Below are 21,846 nucleotides of genomic sequence, written 5' to 3'. Positions count from 1 at the left end.
AAAGTGCTTTTAAAGACTTTACTTAGGCTTAAAAAAATACAAAAAATCAAAAGTCAAAATTTGTTTGCTACTTATTTTTAACTTTTAGCTTATAAGTCATTTAATAAAAACTAATTCAAACACTCGCTAATTTCATATCGAATTTAAGTTTTGTGTATTGTCAATATACAAAATATTTTATATAATTAAATTTAATTTGATACTACAAGTTAGTAATTTTTTTTATTATATGAATAATTGAGTAACCTGTTATAACTAATTAAATTTATCTAATAATTCAAAATATTTTATATACTACCAATATATAAAGTTTAAACTATTTCATATCATTTTAAATTATGATTTCATGTCATATAGCAAAACAAGACCAAAATGATATTAACGCCCTTTTTTTCAGAGCATAACCATTCCTACAAGAAAACTCTTGACTAAAAAAGTGGAAGTAAAAAACAAAAGGAGAAAACAAGTGTAAAAATACTGAAAAAATAAAATCAAAAAGTCTTCAAACTCTCTCTCTCTGTCTCTCTTCTAGGGTTTCCGAAATCGATCTCAATCCAACTCCAAAAAAACTCGACAATCAATATGGTAAACTTCAATTATCCCTTTCGATTTTGGATCTTTACACTGTTCATTTAAATTTTGAAATTGTTGTTTGTTGTTGTTAACAGGAAGGTAATGGGAAATTGGAGGCCCAAATAGAGGCACTACTGAATGTAGAGAAGCAGATGAGGCAAGCTGGGGATGTTGCCGCTACTAGAAAAGCAGCTACTGATATTCTTCAGCTTTGCTTCGATGCTCGTGCTTGGAAAACTTTGAATGAACAGATTGTTCTCTTGTCCAAACGCCGTGGACAACTAAAACAGGCATGATGTTTGATGTATTTTATCTGTTTATTTATTGTTTATCAGTTGATTTTTACAGCTTTGTTATCTGTGCTAGTAGTCATTGTACTATACTTTTACTCTCTTGTTTGTGGAGTTTTCGCAATGCTTTTTTTTTTTTTTTTTGTTCGGATAGATCGATTGTAGTATTACTTTGTAGTAGTCTTGTTTCTGATTTTATTTGTTGTGTTAATACCTATTGTTTCTTATTCCTATTATTAGTTGATTTTTATATGTTTGTTTATGAATCTGGTCTTGAAAATCATGTTTTTATTTCAACCAAATTATGTGTGCGAGAAGTAGAAAATTCTAGGAATCCGTAATTTTTCGTGTGGTTAGTCTGTTGGCAGTACCTAAAACATCTTGACTTTTCACATACTGCCTAGTCCCTCCGCTGCTTTTAATTTGTCTTAGTTTCCTTTTTGAGAGTCGAACAATATGAATTTTGACCAACATTTTAGGATGTGTTTTTTCATCATCTTGATATGAGAAAAATCTAGTGTTCCCACAAGTGGAGTCTGGGAGGTAGAGTGTACGCAATCCTTGCCCGATGTTTGAGAAGGATGAGAGACTTTTTCAAAAAGACACACTACTCAGAAAATAGTGAAAAAGAGACTATAGCAATAAATATTAACAACAACAAGATAACAAGATATTGAAACAACATGCAGTGATATAAATCTAAAAATAAGGGAAAAACCAAATAATGCTTAGACTCTGGGAAAGGGAGCGAAAAAACTGTTACTACTAACACTCTGTTTGAATGGTTGTTATGTATTGTTTCATAATGTATCGTATTATGTTGTGTGATATTGTATCATACTGTATTGTTTTAATGAATGCAGTTTGGATAGATTGTATCGTTTTCCATCGTTACATAATCTCGCACATCAATAATTTGAAGGATAAACCGACTAGAAAAGTAAGATACGGGGTAGGGCTACTATAAAAAGGTATGATGAAGGATAATATAAAATTATTAAATAATAATTAAAGGTTAGAGGAGAAAAAAATTTAAGGTAACGGCGCAATACCACCAAATCTATGGTTACATAAAACGGTGCTTTTCATGGTTTCCTAACCACAGTATCAAACCATACCATACCATACCATATGTTATAAGTAACAATCAAAACAAACATGTTTTTGTTAGTAACCGTGCAATACAATACCATGGGACAACCATCCAAACAAAGTGTAAATAACCTTCTACGCTAATCTTCGACCTCCACACCATCCCATCAAGGGTCACGTCCTTGGTGAGCTGGAGATGCGCCAATGTCGTATTCTGCCTAGTCACCTCACCCTAGTACTTCTTAGACCTACCTCTACCCCCTTCAAGCCTATTAATGACCAATCTCTCAAAACTTCCTAATCAGGGCATCTACACCTCTCCTCTTCACATGCTTGAACCATCTCAGCCTCATTTTATTGAGTAAATAAGCAAAAGTAGATTTTTACCAGTACATAAGCAAAATTGTTTTGATGAACCTGCCTGTGATGCCGATGGTAGGAACTTTTTGAACTTAGAGGGCAATGTATTAGTTATCTTTGTTTGCAAGTGTGGAGCTGAACTGTCTTCACTAACTAGTATTGAGAACTTATCGAAATGGGAATTACTTTCCGAGCTTCCCCTTTTCTTTCTCGCTTTTTGTTTTTCTAATCCATAGTACCAAAATGATTTGAGTTCTTTCTCTGAATGTATAAATTTCAATGTGCTAGTCTAATTGTTTGTGCTGTATTTATCAAATGCTGGAACTATAATACACTGTCTAGTTTCTTCCTTGCTCTTACAATATTGTTGGGAATTCAATGAAAGGTGCATGGAGGATGTGCTGATTCCTTAGTGTGTATTTCAAAACTTAATATGTTCTAGTTGAGCAGACTTGTAACCTTTCCTTTAATGAGGAAGGAGGTGTGAGCATTGGGTTAGTGTTTTTCTCTAGGTCTAGGTGAGAGAATAAGGTCATCTCTATGTGTGCTTCGTGCAAAAGGATTGGAAGTGAATTGAGATTCTTGCCCTTGTTTGAACTTTGGAAAAGCAAAAGGGCAGAGTAATGCTTAGTATTTTAGTTTACTTGGCTAAAATGATGTGTGGGATTACCTACTAATGCTTCCTTGAACATAGCAAAAGTTTGGATAGGTGGTGTACTTAGAAAAGTGGAAAGTTATTCTCTTTGTTTGTTTTCTAGTGATACCGAAAAACCAACTCTCATCCCATCCACTTTAACACTACTTTAACACTGCTAACAAAAATTCTATTAGATGGATGAATTTTGTCCTTAAGTAAAAAAAGGTTGAGGAAGTTGTGACCTAGGTATCACAAGTTCTAGACCTGCACGATGCGAACTAAGCCTGATATTATGATGGTTGAAAATGAATGGTCAAAACTGAATTAGTAGGATTTAAATAAAATGAAAGATACATAAATACACGTTTGAGATTTTTCCGTATCAAAGAAAGAAAGAAAAGAAGACAAAGACACATTTGAGCTTTCTTGTAAATGAATTTGGAAAGGATGAACGAAGGCCCCAAAGTTCTTGGTTAGTAACATTAAGAGGTCATTTGGTAGGAGGGATAATGGATAATTAATCCCGGGATTAATTTTAAGATGAACTTATCCCATGTTTGGTTGGGATAAAATTCATGGGATAACTCATCTTTGGATTAGTTATCTCGGGATTGTAGTGTTATTTTTATCCCTTCTTGAGGGTGGGATGACTCATCCCGGGATAACTCGTTTCCCAACCAAATGACCCCTATGTGGAGAGGTCCAAAGGAAAAGCTAGGAATTAAATCCAATCAAATAAAGCAGAAATATAGGTAAGGGGGTGAGGTTGTAAGGAAAAATGTCAACTACGACCAAGAAACAAAAACTGAAACCTATGTTGGCAACCAAATTATGTGTTTGCGGCTTTATGTTTGGTACTCTTAGGCCGTGTTTAATATGAATGCAAAAATTTCTCCTGGAGAATGTTGGATTCGGGGTATAAGTGAATAAGTGATCATGGGTGGTCTTGGATGTGTTGGCCTAGGTACCGATATTTCTACCAAGCACTACTTCGTTATAAAAGTTATTGGAATAAGAAACACAAATTACTTAGAGATGCAATGGCCAAGGATGCAAGGAAGTATTTTGAACTGGAATTGCATGCATGATGAGGCCTACACAGTTGTAGAATGAAGAAGTAGTTGGATCACATTTTCTTGGTGCTTAAATTTGAACTTTTTGCCTTTACTTGTTTTCACTTACCACCTACCTGAGAACATTCACATTGTGGTTTGATCTGTGAATGCTTGGGCATTTGGCTACCAATGTGCTTGTGTTTTCTGAAAATCAGTTTAGCATACTAGAGTCTTTTGTAAGCTCCAGAGTCCTGTCCACCCTATATTTGAAATCCTTTACCTTACGTGATAACTAATCCATAACCTTTACTTCTGATTAACATCCTAACCATGGAAAGAAACATAATTTTCTTTGTCTTGGGATTTAAACCTTTTGACATCTCGAGGAATGCTTCACGGGCAGGAACATGGTATGATTGGATGGTACATGGGAGAAATGTGATGAGCAGATTGACATTCATTAGAAAACCATGGAATGGATCTGTAATGTTCTCAAGGAAGCCTCAACAAACAAAGGAAACACCGTGCGTAGATGGAAATGGCAAGAACTTTCTTCTCAACTTTTTTGCGCAAAGAATTTCAACAGCAAGGGAGATTTGTAAGTATCGTAAATGCTAAAGGAAGGAACAGAGCTGTACTGATCATCACCGAAGTAACATTCAATGCTGGTTGGTGGGATGAGGCTATTAAGATTGAGAGATTCATTTTCTGTAAAGCTGCAAGGAGAATTAATGAGTGTAGGCCCATGTTGGTAGATGAGGAGATTCCCTATGCTGCATCGGTGGCAAATGGATCTCCATAGAATTCGACATAGCGTCACAGAGGAAAAGGGGGACACCATTCTTATCAAAGGAGGAAATAATTCATCACAGTCGGAACCACTATGGAGGAGCATCTTTGGTTGCTACACGGGTAATGGTACCGATATTCCAACCCTGTCAGAGATTCACAGATGGGCAAGTTGGAATTGAAAGCAAGTCCATGGTGTAAACATCTATGAATGGCCAACCAGAACTACCTCCTTGAGTTCGCAACCATAGAGGTTGCTAAGCACATTCTCAAGGGGAGTTGGACTTGGAAAAGTCAAGGCTTGTAACTACAACGGTGGACGCCAACAACAGGGGTTGTTCAGTCGAGAACAACCATCAAATAAAAGTGTTCAGTTGAGAACAACCATCAAATATAATTGGATCAGGTTGGTCGGACTGCCACTACATTTATGGTCTCATAAGGTTTTTAAGGTAGTAGGGGACCATTGCGGAGGTTGGATAAGAACCGAGGAGGAGACAGAATTGCGGAACTGCCTAAAGTGGGTGAGAATCCTTGTGAAAAGTGGGGGAGATCTCATACCGAAGGAAGTAAAAATCAAATTTAAAGGAGTCAGATTTATAATTCAAATTTGGGACGAATCTCGGACAAGATTTTACATCGGAGAAGACATGGGAGTTGCCGCTGCTGATGTGAGAGGGAATCCTCGACCCAAAGGACAATAGAAAACCCTAGTGGGTATTACGAGCCACCTACAACTGTCAACTCAGTAGGGCACGTGGGTTGATCAATTGATTTTGAATTTCCTATCCTCACATGTGACTGGACACATAAGCTTTCATTAAAAGAAAAGGGAAAGACAGAGTTTTGGGCCTTGATCGATTAGCCCAAACATGCAGTCTCTTTAATGAACAATTATTTCCCTCTCTGATTAAGCCCATAGACTCCTTCACAGCTGAGATAGAGGCAATAAGCTATGCGAACTTGACATGCGACTTTGACTATGCTTCATTGGAAGCTCATGCTCTGGTTGAAACTCTAGCCCATGAGGAGAATGGACACCAACATACAACACCAACACAGCAGACGCAAGGGAAGAGGTGGTAAATCCAGTGATGGGGAAGAAGAAGGAAGACAACAACAAATAGTTACTTTGGAGGATCCTACTCCCATCAATTGTGATGTTTCAGAATGCAATATAGAAGCATTGGGAAAGTAAATCAATGGGTGCAAGAGAATATTTTCAGACTTAGCCAACAATTTGGGTTAACTTTTGAAGGGTGTGAAGAGGAAGCTCTAGCTCTTCTATTAAAGATTGATCAAAAGAGGGAAATAGAGGGTTTTACATGCTCAACAGTTACAGCAGGAGCAGGTGCAGACAAATAGCTAATCCCGAAGTAGATCAGAAATTTATTTTTTGATGTGAAGTTTAAGGATGGAGAGCCTAGGAGTGATTCTAGGAGGGGGGGGGGGATTCAACCATTCAATTACAATGAAGTTAAGAATTACCTCTTGGAATGTTAGGAGTTTAAACAGGGAGAGTAAAAGAAATCTAGTGAAAAGTAGAATCCAGCAGGAGGGGGTAGACATTATTGTTTTAGTGGAGACTAAGCTAGATTGGGCAGTGGGGAAATATGTTCAACAATTGGGAGGAAATAGGTGGATGGGGGGAATTTGGTTGGAAGCAATGGGTAGTAAGGGGGGAATTCTAGTGATGTGGGATAAAAGATCTTGGAAAGGGGAGTTAGTGGATTATGGGAACCAAATGACCACTTGCAAATTGTGCGGAATCAACCAAGATGTAAATTGGTTTCTCACAAGAGTTTATGAGCATGTGATAGAGAAATGAAAGGAGGGAGCTGTGGGAAGAATTGGGAGCAATGAGAAGCTTATGTGAAGGGCCTTGGGTAGTTTGGGGAGATTTCAACACTACTAGGTTCCCTTCTGAGAAAACAAACTGTTTTAGATTGTCGGGGGCCATGACAGACTTTTTGAGTTGTATTAGTGAGCTTGAATTGATTGACCCTCCATTATTTGGGGGAAAATACACTTGAAGAGGAGGTGCTAATCTCAAAAATGCCTCCAAAATTGATAGATTTTTGTTTTCTTTCCCATTGGATGAAATGTTCAATCAAATTAGGCAATGCACCTTGCCTAGTTTGGGTTTCGATCACAATCCCATTTTATTGACATGTGGGGGATGAGGCCTTTTAGAGATCTTATTTCAAGTTTGAAAAGTGGTGGCTCAATGTGGAGGGTTTTAAAGACAAAAGGCTGGATTGGTGGAACTCATTTGAAGTATCTGGCAGACTTGCTTTCAGATTAGCTACTAAGCTAAGTTTGTTAAAACTAAAACTTAAGGAATGGAGCAAAGAAAATAGGTTTAATTGGAAGGAAAGAAAGGAGCAAATTATGAATCAGATTGGGGAATGGAAGTTGCTCAAGAAACCAGGCCACTTACTGTTGATGAACAACTGTTCAAGGCACACTTGGTCATGGAGTATGAGGATGTGACATGGAATGAAGAATTTTTTTGAGGCAAAGGTCCAGAATTCGGTGGATCAAGAACGGAGACAAAATACGGAGTACTTTCATAGAATGACCACTGTTCACAAGAGAATAAATACCATACTCTTTTTTGGTCAATGGAGAAGTATCTTTTGAGCCGTTGGAAATTAGGAACACCATTATGGAGTTTTACCAGCAGCTTTACAAAGAGTCAGAAAACTGGAGTCCCTCTCTAACTTCACTTGATGTACAGGGCATCAATGAGGAGGAGAAAACTTGGTTATCTAGAGAATTCAGCGAAGAAGAGTTGTTGGAAGGGATAAGAAAGTGTGCCAACGATAAAGCACCTAGCCTGATGGATACACAATGGCTTCTTCCAAGCCTTTTGGGAAACTATAAAGGAAGATGTGATGTAGACCTTCCACCACTTTCACTCTCATCAGAAGTTTGTAAAGAGTTTCAATGCCACGTTTGTGGCATTAATCCCAAAGAACGTGTGGCAAATGACCTCAGGGATTTTAGACCAACCAGCCTTATCACAGGAGTTTATAAAATCATTGCCAAAGTGCTAGCAGAAAGATTGAAGAGAGTGATAGATAGACTGGTCAACAAACACGAAATAGCCTTTATTAAAAGGAGACAGATAATGGATGCATCATTAATTGCTAGTGAATGCATTGATACTAGAATTAAAGGAAATTTGCCAGGGGTAATGTGCAAGCTAGATATTGAAAAAGCCTATGACCACCTAAATTGGAATTTTCTGATCAACACTTCAAGACAAATGGGCTTGGACATTAGGTGGCTTAAGTGGATTGAATTTTGCATTAAAACCACCAAGTTCTCCATTCTTGTAATAAGAACCTGCAGTTTTTTTTCCTGCAGATAGAGGGCTGAGGCAAGGGAATCCTTTGTCCCCTTTTTTGTTTATCATTGCTATGGAAGGCTTGGATAGCTTTGAGGAGAGCATTTTTGAACAGATGGATTAGGGGTTTTAGCATTAGAAACAGGGCCAATGAGATTCTGGAGATGACTCATCTACTGTATGCAGATGGCACGATAATTTTTTGTGAAGCAGAGCAAAAACAAATATGCTACATCAGAGTAATTATGGTAAGGTTTGAAGCATGCTCGGGGCTAAAAGTGAACTTGAGAAGAGCAACATTTTCCCTATCAAAGAATTTCAACAAATTCAGAATCTGGCTGGTACCCTGAAGTGTAAGATTGAGAAGCTGCCTATAGTTTATCTAGGAATGCCATTGGGTGCTAAACACAAAGCAATCAACATTTGGGATGGTATTCTAGAAAAAAACAGAGAAAAAATTGGCAATTTGGAAATCTCATATCTTTCTTTGGGTGGAAGGGTAACACTAATAAATGCTGTTCTAGATTCACGGCCAACCTAAGTGATGTCACTTTTCTCTATTCCCGGCAAAGTAGTCTAAGCTCTAGATACTTTGAGGAGGAACTTCCTTTGGCTTGGCAACAAGATTGAGAGGAGCTTTAACTTAGTCACATGGGTGGCGGTTCAGCAAAGTAAAAAATATGGGGGGGTTAGGAGGAAGAAACCTAAAGCTTCACAACAATAGCCTACTATCCAAGTGGTTACAGAGATACAACCAAGAAGAGCAAACACTGTGGAAGGAGGTTATTCAACACAAATATGGTCAGGATGGACAGTGGTGGTGCTCAAAAGTAGTAATAAGTACTTATGGTGTTGGTGTATGGAGGACCATAAGAAATATGTGGTTGTCTTTCAAAGACAATGTAAGGATAAAAGTTGGCAGGGGGAATAAGACTTTGTTTTGGAAAGAAGATTGGTGTGGTCAAGGGTCACTGAGCAATCTATTCCCTAGACTATTTTCCATCTGTCTGAATCCTAACAGCAAAAATGCAAGATGTTTGGACTCCTCAGGGATGGAATTTGCTCTTTAGGATGCTACTTAATGATTGGGAGATAGAGTGGGAGGCAGTGATGCTAGCCTTGATTGGAGACTTCCCTGGCACCAACCAGGAGGCAGATGCTCTACTGTGGAGACACACTCCACATTCTGATGGCCAGTGTTCAGTAAATGGGCTGTATAGAAGGGTGCTGATCACAGTTGCAGGCAGAAAATCAGGGCCATGGAATGCAATCTGGAAGTGTGTTGTCCCCACCAAGTTGTAGTGCTTCACTTGGTTGGCAGGAGAGCTTGTTTGACTCATGATGTAATGCAGAGAAAGGGCATCAAGATAGCTTCTAGATGTTTGCTTTGCAAAGAAGAATTAGAAGTCAATACACGCCCATTCCTACACTGTAAAGTAACATCACAAGTATGGGCTCTTTTCATCAGCATGGCTAACTTACAATGGATTATGCCAGGAAATACAACAGATCTGTTAAGTTGTTGGATAAGAAGAGGAGGTAGCAAGAGTCAGAAAAGATGGTGGTGGACAGTACCAGCCTGTATATGGTGGGTTATCTGGAAGGTAAGAAATCAGAGAATTTATGAAGGAAAGGAATGCTCAATAGGGAAGATTAAGTGGAAAGTAATTACTACTCTAGGTTTTTGGTGTAAAGAACAAAACATAGATGAGGAGATCCAATTAGTGAACTTCATACGAGCTCTGTAATTGTCGTTGCTTTTCATTTTTCTGTAAATAACACTTTTGGAGGTGCTTTTCAATGCGAAGGAATTTATGAAGGAAAGGAGTGCTCAATAGGGAAGATTAAGTGGAAAGTAATTACTACTCTCTAGGTTTTTGGTGTAAAGAACAAAACATAGATGAGGAGATCCAATTAGTGGACTTCATAGGAGCTCTGTAATTGTCGTTGCTTTTCACTTTTCTGTGAATAACACTTTTGGAGGTGGTCAGCCTGCATAGCCCTTAATGCTAAGGAATACAAAGTTACCGGTTTTTAAAAAAAAGAGCCATTCCCATGAAATTTTTTTATGTGGCAATGTAGTACTTCGTCTGGTTTGATTGAACTGATGCATGATATTATGGGTTCATTTGTCCTCTTAAACCTTTATAATAACATGTTTGGTGTATTTCTGGTACTTGTACAGGCTGTACAGGCCATGGTCCAACAAGCCATGCAGTATATTGACCAGACGCCAGATCTTGACTCGAAGATAGAACTCATCAAAACGCTTAACAGTGTGTCTGCAGGAAAGGTGAGTGCATTTTCATTTTTGATGAAGGCATCGCTGCAATCTGTTTCTCTTTCCTACTGAGCAACTGTGATCTGGAATGTAGATATATGTTGAGATTGAGAGAGCTCGCTTGATTAAGAAACTCACAAAGATTAAAGAAGAGCAAGGACTCATAGGCGAGGCTGCTGATTTGATGCAGGAAGTTGCGGTCAGTGTTTGTTGACCTTCGCTTTGGTGTCTTCTTGGTCCCTTTTGCTTTGTGTCATTGATTTCTAACTGCATTGGCAATATTCTGGTCGTTATTCTTTCTTTAAAAAGATACTCAAATTTATACACTTAAATTGTGATGTGTCCATGGCTTAACTAACAGGTTGAAACCTTTGGAGCGATGGCAAAAACTGAAAAGATAGCCTTTATTCTTGATCAAGTATGTGATACTCATCCCTTTTATTCTTTTTTCTGATGGGTAAAACACTTCATTTTCTTTCTACCCAAAACTTTAATGAGAGCATGCTTTTGGACTAACTATGCGATGCTGCAGGTTCGTCTATGCTTAGATCATAAAGATTATGTTCGTGCTCAAATACTCTCAAGAAAGATCAATCCCAGAGTGTTTGAAGCTGATCCATCTAAAGAAAAGAAGAAACCAAAGGAGGGTGAGAATGTGGTCGAGGAACCTGCTGCTGATATTCCGGCACTGCTAGAGTTGAAGCAGATCTACTATCAATTAATGATTAGGTACATCTTGTTATGTTCTAAATGTGGATTAATCAAGTTATTTTCTCTAGAGTTGATGAATGTTACACCCTTCTTGCTATCAAGCATTCATCACATTCATGCAAACTGAATAGGATTTTAATATAACTCAATTTTTTTTTTTTTTTTTTAAATTGGAATAGTTGATGTAGTCATACTTAAAGCGTGCTTCTTCTGTACTTAGTTTTGGTGATTTGTTTAGTATCTTGACCGGAGATATTGGTATTTAAGGCACCCAACTTGCTTATTTGCTCATTTTCAAAGTTTGCTGGCAGTCGGTCTACATGCCTTGCTTAACATGCGAGTATGGGTAAGACATGTTATCTGAGTAAAAATTCTGATTGTCTTCATTTAATTTATGTTTAGTTGTCTATGAGAATTCTTTTTTCCCCGTCCGTATCAACTGTACCAAAGGGCTAAAGGGGCTATCTGCACTTTGTCGAAAGCGATTCTTTTTTGTTGGAGGGTTCAAAATTTTATTCGAAGGCATAGTACATGGTGAATCCATTGCGCCTTTGAAAAAACAGAGGCTAAAGCAAGTTTTACAGAGCTGCAAGTTTCAGATAGTTCCATGTTTGCTCTCTCTCGCTGTTTTTCTTTTTTGTTTTTTTGTGAATGGACTTCCACTCTTTAAATTTCCTTGGGGTGCAGGGGACTAAACTTTAGAAGGCAATTATTGCTCTGTTATGCTCTGCACTTTCCTTCAAGACGATAAGAAGTATCTGATTTTTTTCAAGAATACAAGACAATTAAATTACATGGTTATGCTCATCTACACCCTATATGTTTGAGTCACCTAAGCTGATACTGGGTTTTGAAGTGGTAAAGGTCTTTCAAAGTTAAATCACCTATCAAATGTGAAAGGTAGTTTATTTTATTTATCGTAGACTAGTTCTTGCCACGTATCCATGTATTTTAGGTTGGAGTGACCATGCATGAGAACTGTTGGTTTATTAGGTCAACCATCCTAAGGCCTGAGAGACCCTGCTTGCTTAGAATGATATAGCTCTAGATGAATGAATTATTATTACTTTTTTTGATATAAGGTAGATATTTATTAAAAGGTACCAAGATGGTGCAGGTAAAGGAACAGAAACATCATAAAACTAAAAAACAGCCTCCTCTACTCTTTTTCCTAGCATATCCGCTAAATCCATATACTAGTTCAAACTCTCTATTAAGTTGCCTTTACTCCAGAAATACAAATTATGTAAACATCTATTCTTAATTCTAGAAATGTGCATTCTCTGCCTTTCAAAGCAAGCATTGTTCCTCTCTAGCCAAATTGTCCATAAGATGCACAATGGAATAGTTCTCCATATCTGTTTTATCTCTTTTGGTATCACCTGAAAGATGAAAGAATTATTGCAGTTGGATATCTCTTTTTGCATGTTTATCTTAAACTTGGGTCTCATTTTTTTTTAACTTCTGGTGCAGGTTCTACTCACATAGCAACGATTACCTTGAAATATGTCGCTGTTACAAGGCTATATATGAGATCCCTTCTGTGAAAGAAGACCCAGCACAGTGGATACCGGTAAGTGATCCCTTTCATGCATACTCGCGTTCTACAAAATTTATAATTTCGAGATGTTGCTTGTGGTATTATCCGATGTACATTCAGTTTGAATTCTTAAAGTAGTACATCTATGAAATGTAGTGTTGGCTAATGAGCAACTTTAGTGAAAAATCAAACAATAATCATTCTGCTGCCTAATATCATTTCTCTGGCTGCGTTAAGTGATATTTCACTTCATTAAAAATAATTCAAAATAATGTGACAACTAAATTCATTCACATCATCAGGTACCAACTCTGTAAAAGTAAAATGCGTTGGAAATTATTAGGACCGTTTGGGCCTTGAGATGTTTTCTGTTCTATTTGGAATTTCTTTTTACTTTATTTGAAAATTAGCATTTGGCCATGAAAATTCCAAATACAACTTGACATTGTATTTGGAGTATGAAAAACACCCAAAACCATGTTTCTAATTCCTCTCTATGTTTGCTTTTTCAAATTTTACCCTAAATAATTCCATTTAAAATATATTTCATTTTTTTAAGAAAAGTACATTCAGACAACCAGATATTATTAGTAAAAACTATAATCTAACGCAACTTCATCTTCAACTCCAACTGTAGCTTGTATATGGGATATTATCTATTGCATTCTCTGACTAATTATTTTGAGAAGTTACTCTTTTAGAGCAAATTTGATGGTATATTTGATGTAAATTAGTCAAGTTGACTGATTTTGCTAGTTTTTAAAAATCAGGGGTGTAAGCCATATTTAGGAAAAGTACATTCAAACTCTGAATTCTTAATATTCTGATAAGTACGACCAACTCCAACTTTGAAAATTCCAAATAAAGTGAATTTTTTGGTTTTCATGTACAAATGCTCACTAGAGCTATTGAAACAGAGATGTTACTGTTGCTTAACTTTAAAAATTAGGTGACAATTAGCTTAATTTACACCTACATTAAACTGTAATTGCTATATCAAGTAGAGGTGCTACAAGACCATCAAATATATCAATTCATAAAGTCATACTCGGTTTTTCTTCTTTTTTTCTGGGAAACGAATAATTAAAGAAGAGAAGGAATAGGATTAGTTTTTCTATGGTAGCATATGATAATTATGAGTTGGGACTGGTTTTGGTTTTTGCAGCTGGTCAGGCTTCATCTTAGGAGACAAGGGTCTGCATCCTTTTCATTTTTTTAGATAAGGGGGTAGACATCCTTTTCATATGTCAGAAAGATAACTACAAGGGGAAAGGATTAGAGTTTTATTATTTGCATGTCCACCTGTGTTGATCAATGGACTTTGGCGTCCGTCTCACACCAATAGGCATCGATACTAATTTATGCGTGTAAAAACTACTGTAACATAGCTTGGGCAAAAGGAAAACAAATTTTGAACTGGCATTTGAGGAGAAAAATTTGTGGGATGGATGGACAGATTCTGTTTTGGCAACTTGAAGTCACTTGATAAATAAAATAAAATGTATTTTATTTTGGTATGGGGGAGGAATGTTGGCCGGTTAACAACTCTCTTGTTCAGAAGTTGTAAGTTGCAGTAATGAGGATGTCGCGATGGATGTGCGGACATGCTAGGAGAGATAGGATTCGGAATGAGGACATCTGGGTCAAAGCGGGAGTGGCTTCGGTGGAAGATAAGATGAGGGAAGCGAGACTGAGATGGTTCGGGGTATGTGAAGAGGAAATGTCCAGATGCCCCAGTGTGGAGGTGTGAAACGCTGGCTATGGATGGTTTCAGGAGAGTAGAGGTAGAGATAGACCGAAAGTATGGGAGAGAAGTGATTAGACAGGACGTAGTTCCAGCTTACTGAGGACATGACCTTTGAGACAGGTTAGTTTTACCCTACTGATGACAGTGTCGCAATAGTAATTCAACCTAGTACGAGAGGAACCGTTGATTCACACAATTGGTCATCGCGCTTGGAGATAGGAGATTGTGGAGGTCGCGGATTAGGGTAGAGGACTAGTAGATATTGCACTGTTTTATTATCTGTCCATACTAGTAGTTGTTGTATTGCTCCTCCTGTAGTTTCTGGTCCTTTGGTTTTTGCCATTACTGTTGTCGACTGTTGTGTTCTTTGACCATCTTATTATGTTGTAGTTACCGTCCTATTACTATCTGCTAATTCTTGTACTTCTGACTTCATTTTCTGGACCGTTTTGGACTTTTCTCTCTTGAACTGAGGTAGAGGTAAGGTCCGCGTGGACTCTACCCTCCCACTCTACCCTCCCAGATCCTTTTTGTGGGATTATACCTGGTATATTGCTGTTGTATTCTATTCTATTTTTGTAACTTTGAAGTCTTAATAAGAGGTTTTTTCTTAATGGAATTTGCATAATTTTTTATTTTACGAAGATTCCAATTGTTAAAGATGTATAAATGTAGGTAGAGGAGCTCATCATTGTATTTGAGATTCCAAATCTTGAAGAGGATTAGTTGCAGGTAATGACTGATCAACAAGCATGCTGAGCTCTGTTGTTTTATGTAGGTTCTGAGGAAAATTTGCTGGTACTTGGTGTTGTCTCCCCATGATCCTATGCAGTCAAGTCTTCATAACTCAACTTTGGAGGACAAGAATCTTTCAGAAATTCCTCATTTCAGGTTTCGTGTGAAAATTCTGCTCTATGTTTAATGTTGCTGCTTATAAAGGAAATGAGTAATAACTATATTTAGAGGTTTGTATGGTAAGATTTTTCAAAATTTTGGTAACTGCTATCAACTCCTCGTGCGGAAAGTATTGTATGCTATGTGGTTATAGACCATTTGATGATAACTATTTTATAGTTCCTCCAGCTCAAGTTTATATGGAAATTTCCATTTTGGGACACCGAGGATGTTTGCCGTCTGTCCATCTACTGTATCATTCTGCATCTTTTAGAAATTTCAAGAATCCAAACAGATTCATCCGTTGTTTCCCTAATGAACTAATTTTCAGCGACTGTTATTTTCTTCAGTTACTAATATTAGAAGTGTCAACTGAGCCATCTTACACTCCCTCTCTAGTCAAATCGTATCACACACAATTGGCTGGAGCAACAGATTTCAAGTATGGTTCATCGGGTTTTGTATTTTTGCAATGTTTGCTTATTTGATATGTTTCTTGCATTTTAAGGCTGCAGGAGGTTAGAGTCATTCAATGATCAGGGGATCTTTGAAGTCCTTACTTTCTTTAGCTGACATTTCAAAATTGAAACTCTAAACAGAAAATGTCAAGTAATTGCCTGCTATTATAAGTTATAACCTTATCCTACTACTTGATTATCTTATCTAGTCTCTTATATTTCAATAAATGTGGAATTTGCATGTTCAGAAGGAAATATTTCTTATTTTTTATCCAACTACTTTTTTTTCTTAAATTGTCAATTTCTTCCCATCCTCTATTCTGGTGGGAAATCAACTTCAGGCTAATGATTATTTCGGTATATTCCATTTTGTTTTTGCTTCAGGTTGCTTCTGAAGCAATTGATTACCATGGAGGTCATTCAGTGGACTGCTTTATGGAGTACATTCAAGGATGAGTTTGAAAATGAAAAGAATATGCCTGGTGGCACTTTGGGGGACAAGGCTGCCGATGATCTCAAACTGAGAGTTATAGAGCATGTAATATCTGAGGGCTCACTTTTAGCTCTCTGTTGAATTCTCTGTCATAGTGGCATCTGTCAAATTGATCTATGCTTCAGTCCATTTTCCTCTTGAATTGTGGTTTCACTTTCAAGTACTATTTTCCTTGCAGAACATCCTTGTTGTCTCAAAATACTACGCTAGAATAACCTTGAAGAGACTGGCAGATTTATTGTGCCTCGATATTCAGGTGCATGTTTAATTTTTATTGCTTTTCCTAATTCAAAATTTGTAAGTGTTGTGTACAATAATAGCTACATGTTTTACTTCATCTTTGGTGGTATTTGGAGAGGTCCTCCTATTATTAACCGAATTGGGTCTAATCTAAGTGCAAAGGCTGAGGGCCACTGTAAGTTTTGGGGTCTCGCTGTTCCTTTCAGCAATGTAACTTTGTAATTGTGAAAATACATAGGCTGCTAGCTTTGTTAATTCAGAACTGGTTCACCATAGTTTAGGTCCTTGAGCTCTTGCTGATGGTGGGAAAAGAAGGTTTAGCAGTGTAAAGAGGGTTTATCAGTGTGAAATACAATGCTGCTGACATAAATCGATGAACAGCTGCTAGATGTTCCCAATATTGTATTCTTTTCATATTTTATATTCCGTGCACTAGCTTGTAAATGTTGGAACCGAAAACCAATCACTGGTTACGACACTGTATTTTCTCTTCATTGTTACTGAGCACAGCTTGTCTAAGGGTGTGTGTGATTGGATTGGTTTATTTTTAAATGCTTTTGGCCTTTATGCTCCTTTTTATTTTTTTTTTTGTAAAAAATGGGTGTGTTTACGAAAGAATACTTTTAAACACCTACTTTTAGGTTAAAAAGGTACAAAGAATAAACTAAAAGCCGTAAGTTTGAGTATTTCCAACTTAGATTTTTAGCTTATAAGCTACTTTAAAAGAGCGAATCCAAACAAATGTTGCAGCTGGTGATCCTTTTTTTTTTTTTTTTTTCAGGAAGCTGAAAAGCATCTATCTGAAATGGTTGTATCAAAGGCATTGGTTGCGAAGATTGACAGACCTATGGGTATAGTCTGTTTCCAACCCGCAAAAGACAGCAACGACATCCTGAATTCTTGGGCTTTTAATTTGGAGAAGTTGCTTGACCTTGTTGAAAAGAGTTGCCACCAGATCCACAAAGAAACAATGGTGCACAAAGCTGCATTAAAGGCTTGAAAGACTGTTCAAACTCTTATCGATTATAGCAATTCTGGTCTGGAAGTTTATTGTGACAAAGTTGAAATCCCTTCCGCAGTACTCTATTCAGAGGAACAAGCAGCAGAAACAAAGACTCACAATCTTGATTTCTTGGCCCATCTAGACATTTGCCTGCTTGTTTTTCTCATTGTCAGAGCTTCAATTTTCTTCCCCATTTTGTATCTTTATGTTTTCTCTGAATGATTTATTCATTGTGATCAGCACAAATTTACGTTTGATGCTAAGAGATCAGAGTTGTCATTGTTCTTTAATGCTTATTTATGCAGTTATTTTGTCACATTCAGAGAACCGGTGAATTAGCGTTGTGGTTTTATTTCAAAATGCAGGGGGTGGCAAGAGCAAAACGGGCATCTTTTCCCCTTTTAAACGATCTCTTCGTTCAATGGAGATTCTACCACTGCAGTTTGTATATGTTCTTTTATGAATGCTGCTCCTGTCATAATGTGTGGAAAATGTGAATTTTGAAGATAATATCTAGATCCTCATTCGGTTTACGTGTAACAGCATGTTTTAAACCGCTAGTTCTGATGATTTTTTTGTTAAAACCCAGTCAAATAATGTCATATAATGCAACTATTTGACATGTGGGATGTAATCGAGAATGACCCGCAAAAGCATGAAAGTAGCAGTTTGCTTTAAGAAACTGTGCAACAATCATCATGTTTACGATTATTCGGTGGTTGCGAATTGGGTGTTGCTGATGAAATCGGGCTACATTGGAACCCTAGGAATTCTATGTTAATATGTTCAAATAACTTTCTATCGTCGTGCTTAATGAAACTTCTATAAATGTTTCAAAAACTATGACCAAAAGTGATATACCATAGCAGGATCAATTTTTTAGTCGCATAGTTTCATATTTATTCTGCAAAGCTTCTGCTCTTTTTCTTGTGTGAAACTCTTTTTCAGAATGATATTGATCCAATTCTGCGTTCAGAGTGCAAATTCAAGATTTAAGCTGTCTGTCTTCGATCTTCAACTTTTTTAGTATTTAAGTCATTCAATCTTTATAATCGTTTCTAATATTGAAGTCATTCCATCTTTATAATCTACTATTAATTGAAATTTAAAGTTTTTTAATATAAATTTGTGCTCTGCATCAAAAGTACTGGATTTAGATGAATCTAATAACTTAAAGCTGCATATGCCCTGCCCGTCAGCATTTGGAGCTGTTAACAGTTGGCTTGTAGAAATTGGAATATTTGGAATAAGATGATTCTTGCATTTCCAAATTTAGTCTCTCGTTTTCCTTTTGCCAGCTCCTAGAAAATAATGTTCGACTTGCATGTGTTAAGCACATAGCTAGCGCTCCTTTTGAGTCAGGATCAAACTCTTCTTTTGACTATAATTGCATCAAAGTTAAACTTGGAGATGAAGGTCGTCTTACCTTTCTCGATGGTGAAGTAAGACCAAGCTCATGTGCTTGTTAACCTAGGTCGGAGTAAGCTGATAAGAACCCATTTTTTACTTCTCCATGATATGAGGGAAAAAAAAGGAAAGACAGGGATAGGGATACTCTCGCTTTTATCATAGCTGCCCCCAGTGGGATGCTTGCATGACGAGCTATTAGTTCAGTGATAGAGCGCGTTGGTAATTGCATCGTTGTGTTTTGGCTGTGAGATTTTTAATCCACTGAGCTCCTGTTCTGCGGCATGGTGGCAGAACCACTAGGAGAGTGGCTCCGGTATAGATAAAGGCAAATTTACAGGGGTCAGGCAAATACATAGACCTCTTTCTTCTCATTTGGATAATGGGGCGGCTTAGAAAATGCTGATATCTTCTTTTTCACTCGCTTTCTTCATTCAAAAAGTGAAGATTGAATCGAGAATTGAAAATGAAGCATGAACAAACTTGTCCTTTGGTCGAGTTTGCTTCACTCCTGAGCCCTCACCATTTTCGATTATTTATAATAAAAAAAATAAAATTATGAAAGCTTACCACTTTCGATTATTTATAATAAAAAAAATAAAATTATGAAAACTCCTTTGTCTTATATAGACCCTCCTGAGAAATCTTGAATATCCACCATGGTGTCTCTGTTTTCTCACACTCAAAAGAACGGAAAGGTCATAGAAAATCACTTATACCGAGTTATCAGCAATATCTGAGATAGACAGGTCTTTTGGTGAGGGGTTTTCATTTCATAATTTTTTTTAATCCTAATAAAGAAAATGGTTTGTTTGTGTTGATGTAATTTCTGAAGTAAATTTCATGGATGATCATTTATTTTTGTGTTCATTATTCAAAAGCCATTATTCGAATGAAAATTGAAAAAAAGTAAAACCAGAATTTTTAATTTTTTTTTTATTTATCATAAATATAAAATATTATATTTTCATTTACTTACTCTCTATTAATATACTATTTTATTTAATTAATTTATAGAAATCTTTCCTTTCCTTTTATTAAATTCATACTATCAGTATATTATTAAGTAAATAAACATGATTTTCAAATTATTTTATAACAATTTCTATGAATATTGTTCAACACATTGACCGTGCGACCTAAACTGCAATACTTTTAATAAATACAATTATTAAACAAAAATAAAAAAATAAAATAATATTAGTTATATAAAATTGGAAAATTAAAATATTTTGAGAGGGAGATTTTTGGGACGGGTTAGGGTGAAGCTAAAAGATTTGATGAAAGTTGAAAATTGTAGCATGATAGAAATTTTGCAAATTTAATCAAGTATTTCACTTCTTGATATTTATATCATTTCATAAAAGAATTGAATTCAAATAAATATTATTTTTACTAAATATTGTTATCTCAAAATTCTTGCCCAACGACAATGAAGAGAACAAATTAATCATCTGCCCTTTATTTTTATTTTTATTTAGCAGTGAAGAAAATGAATAAAAGAAAAAAAACTAATAAAACATGTTTATGAAAGTAATTAAATAAAATAGTATTTGTAACGGAAAATAAGTGTTAGTTTGAATTTTTGCATTAGTGATAAGTACGTAAAACAAGATAAACTTTATGAAGCAAAACTTGGGAAGGAGTCTTTAAGCTGTTCTAAAAATAGATAAATTACTCATCACAAGCTATACCAAATCCTAAAATTACTCCCCCCCTCTCCCCCCCCCCAAAAAAAAAGAAAGTAAATTATAAAGAAAACGCCTCTAAATGTTAGTCAAATTAAATTAAATTTTTCATAGTTTTGTAAAATTTAACAATCATGTTATGTATTTTATGAAGGTCAAATGTACTCATATTTTAGTAAGCTTAAAGTATCAAAACTACTCAGTTATATTTGATGGATAATTTTGAACCTACACGTAAATATAAAGGATCTTTTTACTATTTTAGGTAGAGTTTTAACCATATTTTATTTAAGTTACTTTTGCGAAAAATAAGACAAAGTTAAATAACTTTTTTTGTAACAAAATAAAAAATAATGACTTTTTAAGTAGTGAATATAAAGTTGGATGACCATTAATGAAATTTACTCTAATTTCTGTGAATTGCATGTTTTGATATATATAAGTAGTTCAGAGTTAAATTGGAATGACACAGAAATGAAACTTCAAAACAGTTTGTTTACAATTTTTTTTACCCAAAACCAGTACTAAATAGTTTTGAAGTAGTTTTGTTAGCAAATGTTTTATTTACTTGTGTTCTATGCTAATAACCTTGAGCTATATAAAAAATAATATAACTCATAATTTTCTCCATCGATCCAATTCTTGAAACTTCATTTCCAAACATAACCGAATCTTTGGTAGATTGGCTCCCTATACCGGTATAGGATACCAAGTATCTGCTTCTCAATATTCACTTAACATAATATATGCATAGCAATTCTTTAAAATGGTCTTTGGGTCTTTCTATTTAAATGTTGGGCATAGCATTGGGAGAAAAATAAAGATGTGAGTAGATTTAAACACTTGCTAAATACAAATTAAGTTTAAATGGTCACAATACTAGAGTAGAGAATCAGTTTGCACAATATCCATTTTATACTATACTTACATATATAAAGGGAGAATAGGATAAGATTGGTAGTCCTTACAAAAAAATTTATGCAATAGACTTGGTACATGTGTTATTACTTTTCCTACACATTATTATATTTGTCTTAATGATAATTTTCATTTAGACCTCTATAATTGGATTATATATAGTAATTTTTAGTAAATCTCTTCTTGTTCTTTATTAGATTACTTGATTTTTTAAACATATTTCTTATATTAAAATTTAATTATTTTTTATTTCTCTATTTTAGCAATTGCGAAATATTTATTATTTTTTTCAATTTTTTTTAATCTTTTATTCCTAAT

At 35.8% G+C, this 21,846-nt stretch overlaps 1 protein-coding gene across 1 annotated transcript; it reads left to right on the top strand.

Annotated features, from left to right (window-relative positions):
- The first annotated feature begins 333 nt into the window (after positions 1-333).
- LOC107850730 (26S proteasome non-ATPase regulatory subunit 12 homolog A) lies at positions 334-17,831 on the top strand. The gene is made up of 11 exons (XM_016695458.2): positions 334-585; positions 669-863; positions 10,334-10,441; positions 10,524-10,628; positions 10,791-10,847; positions 10,962-11,158; positions 12,614-12,713; positions 15,206-15,318; positions 16,164-16,317; positions 16,451-16,528; positions 17,294-17,831. The coding sequence occupies exons 1-11, from the start codon at positions 583-585 to the stop codon at positions 17,510-17,512; spliced, it is 1,329 nt and encodes a 442-aa protein (XP_016550944.2). The 5' UTR covers positions 334-582; the 3' UTR covers positions 17,513-17,831.
- The last annotated feature ends 4,015 nt before the right edge of the window (positions 17,832-21,846 follow it).

Source organism: Capsicum annuum, chromosome 12 (assembly GCF_002878395.1).
Source record: "Capsicum annuum cultivar UCD-10X-F1 chromosome 12, UCD10Xv1.1, whole genome shotgun sequence".
Lineage (NCBI taxonomy): Eukaryota > Viridiplantae > Streptophyta > Magnoliopsida > Solanales > Solanaceae > Capsicum > Capsicum annuum.
Note: the sequence above shows the minus strand (reverse complement) of the source record. Positions and strands in the feature narration are given on the sequence as shown.

Bases quoted from the DNA above. Each gene is read 5' to 3' on its own strand.
- LOC107850730 (XM_016695458.2), top strand. The intron at 10,629-10,790 runs GTCAGTGTTTGT...CTTAACTAACAG, and splicing joins ATTTGATGCAGGAAGTTGCG to GTTGAAACCTTTGGAGCGAT. The intron at 15,319-16,163 runs GTTTCGTGTGAA...TTTTTGCTTCAG, and splicing joins TCAGAAATTCCTCATTTCAG to GTTGCTTCTGAAGCAATTGA.